The sequence below is a fragment of the Frankliniella occidentalis genome, unplaced genomic scaffold (genome assembly GCF_000697945.3).
Source record: "Frankliniella occidentalis isolate FOCC.00 unplaced genomic scaffold, Focc_3.1 Scaffold7, whole genome shotgun sequence".
Lineage (NCBI taxonomy): Eukaryota > Metazoa > Arthropoda > Insecta > Thysanoptera > Thripidae > Frankliniella > Frankliniella occidentalis.
The window spans coordinates 3561094-3563910 of NW_026267137.1; the positions used below are offsets into that span (position 1 = coordinate 3561094).

The window sequence follows — 2817 nt, forward strand, 5'->3', positions numbered from 1 at the left end:
AGGGGGGCGCCTCGGGTCGCTTGCCGCGAATACCAATGGGATTTCACTGCGCTCGCTTTAAAGGCAGCTTCGGGGGCGGCGTCGGCGGGGCGGCGCCCGATCGGGGTATTGAGGCTGATAGATTGAGCCAAACGAAGGACAGCAGTCGATGGCGGGGCGTGGTGGGGCGTGGCGGGGAGTGGCGCTCACCATCGCAAAGTGGCGATGAGTTATCCCCCGCCACAGAAGAGCCCACGCCCACGGACAAGATTCGCTTATACGGCCAACACTCTCTCGCGCGACGTGCCCTCATCGGCGTGCTCTACCGCTTCAAATGGCGCTAGTTGTGGGTGTGTGTGTGTGTGCTCTCCCAAGGGGCGGGGCCTGGAGAGCGGACACGCTGATCGCCGGCCACATCTCACCCCAGAAACACCGTCTCGTTTTTCTCTCACTTTGGGTGCTTTGGGGCCGGCCCCCGCCCCCGCACTCCCAAAGGTCCCTGCCCCCTTCCCCCTGTCCAGACCCCCGGGTTGGTTCTGCTCCCCCTCGAGGCGAGGTGGTTTCACCTTCACCCCAAGTCTCACCTACACCCTATACGCCTTGCCTCTTGTCTAGACCGGGGTTCAGATGGAAGTCCACACCCTCGGGTGGGTTCCGAAGCAAGGTGATCTCACCTGCACCCTGGCCTCGCTCAGCCCCAGCCTCTGGCTGAGCTCCTCGCGCATGAAGGCGTCCGGGTAGTGCGTCTCGTCGAACAGCCTCTCGAGCTCGTTGAGCTGCTCCAGCGTGAAGTTGGTGCGGCTGCGGCGCTGCTTGCTGCCATGCTGCTGCTGCTGCTGCTGCAGGGTGGAGGCCGGCGGCGATGGCGGTGTCTGCGGCGGCTGGAGCTTGGTGGGCGTGAGGCTCCCGGGCAGCTGCTTGGGCGGCGTGAGCCTTTCGGGCTGGAGCTGCTTGTGCGGCGTCAGTCTCCCCGGCTGCGGGCGCGGCGCGGGCTCCGCGGCCGCGACGCCGTCCTGCTCCCTGGGCGGCGGCGGCGGCGACGCCGGCGATCCCGGGTGCCGCTCCTCCTCTTTCACGTCTGCAACAACGACACGGCGGACGGAGATTTGTGTTGTTAGCGGGATATATGAGAGGTGCAGCTGTGGGGGTACGTCATTGCAAAATTAAATCAGTTTACTACGAAGTCAGAAATAATAACAATAAAAAAATATAAAACAGGAATGATATAAAAATTTTAATTAAATATATGAAGAAGGTGTACGCCTCAATTTATAGTGAAGAACTCCTCGAATTTAGCGGTACAACGTCAGAGCGGTGATTGTGTATGCGGTGCTGGTGTGAGCAGAGCAGGGTGCGGCTGGAGGGGGAGGGGTGGGGGTCTCAGCGGGAAGGACATTACAGCCTCATCGGCGCGGAGCCCCACGCCACGCAGACCCACGCCGCGCGCCGCTGGCGGGGACGGGGCCATAATTCGGCGCCAACTGTCCAGAAACACTTAGTGCTGGAGTTGGAGGCGGGTGGGGCGTGGTGTGGTGTGGCGGGTCGGGGTGGGGCCGGGCCGCGGCGGGGCGTTGTGGGAAGTTGCGTGGCCGACCTGGGCGGGCGGACAGGAGGAGCAACCAACTTCGCGGATCGCAGTTCCTCCCCTACTCTCGCCACCGTGGCCGTGCTTGCTGCCTCGCGGATGTTCCGTGCTGTTGTCCGGAGGGAGGGGCGTTGTGGAACGCGCGTACATCAAGGACGCTCGGTGCCCCCCCCTCCCCCTCCCCCTTCCCCTCTCCGGTCTGTTTTTCAGAAGCTCATTCCGACGAGGCCGTTGTCGTTGTCCCTGCTCCGGCCGTCGTTTTGCAGGTGCGCGCAATCGTCGCAATGGGCTATTGCACGGACCCATCTGCTCACAAAACGACTCGGCATTTGACCCGAACATTTCGCCACCGCCGTAGCGTAGGCTTGTACGCTCTGGGCGCTTCTAGGCACTGTGGGGCAGACAGAACAGACAGACAGACAGACAGACAGACAGACAGACAGACAGACAGACAGACAGACAGACAGACACGATTGGCCTTCTTCTTTCTTCCCCTCCGAAGTCCGAAGCAAAGTGCCAAGACCTCTCAAACTGAGCTGTAATAGTGACTAACGGCCTCTGTGCCAGTGCCACGAACAGCGACTGAAGCCATCGCTAAGTCTGTCCACACTCTCCACCAAAGTAGTAACGTAACACATCCGATTGCCCAAATAATCATCGGTCTCTTTTCAAAAAGAAAAAGACTTATTGCGCGACAGTTGCAAGGGTAATATTTCACCTCGTTAACAGTTATAGTCTAAAATAAAGATATATTCTGTAAGAATCAGTCTTATAATGTGCACGAACAAGCCTTCGTACTCTGAGGACCCAAACCTTTTCTTTTGATTTGGATTTAAATAATCGGAATATGAAGCTGAAGAAAGGTACTGCCCGGGCGGGCGCGCCAACGCCAAGCCACCGACAGCGGGGCGCCTGCGGGTGCGAGGGTAGGTGGTCCCGGCCAACAGGGCTGTGCGCCGGGCTGGCCTACCAGCGCGGCGACTGCAGAGCGCGGCGGCAGCGGCAGGGCCATAGTAGAGCCGAGCTAACTGCCGTCTGATTCAGGAGATCGTACCTGCCTCATAAGTGCAACAAGGACGGAGCTATGCGGGAGGTATAGGAGAGTCCCTCTTAAACGCTATTCTGAAACAGACGACTGACACGCAGCAGTGCCAGTGCCAGTGCCTGCTAGCCAGCTGGTACTGGGAATCAGTGCGCTGCTGATTGAATCCCCACCCCGGTGACGAGCAGTGTGTGTTGCCCTCCCCTCCCCT

General features: G+C 59.9%; 1 protein-coding gene across 1 annotated transcript in view; it reads right to left on the reverse strand.

Annotated features, from left to right (window-relative positions):
• LOC113216176 (homeobox protein orthopedia-like) overlaps positions 1 to 2817 on the reverse strand; it is a 26800-nt gene that overhangs the window by 14443 nt on the left and 9540 nt on the right. The window contains exon 2 of the mRNA XM_052273630.1: positions 654 to 1057. Coding sequence (XP_052129590.1) covers positions 654 to 1057 — 404 coding nt within the window. The remainder of the gene's footprint in view (positions 1 to 653; positions 1058 to 2817) is intronic.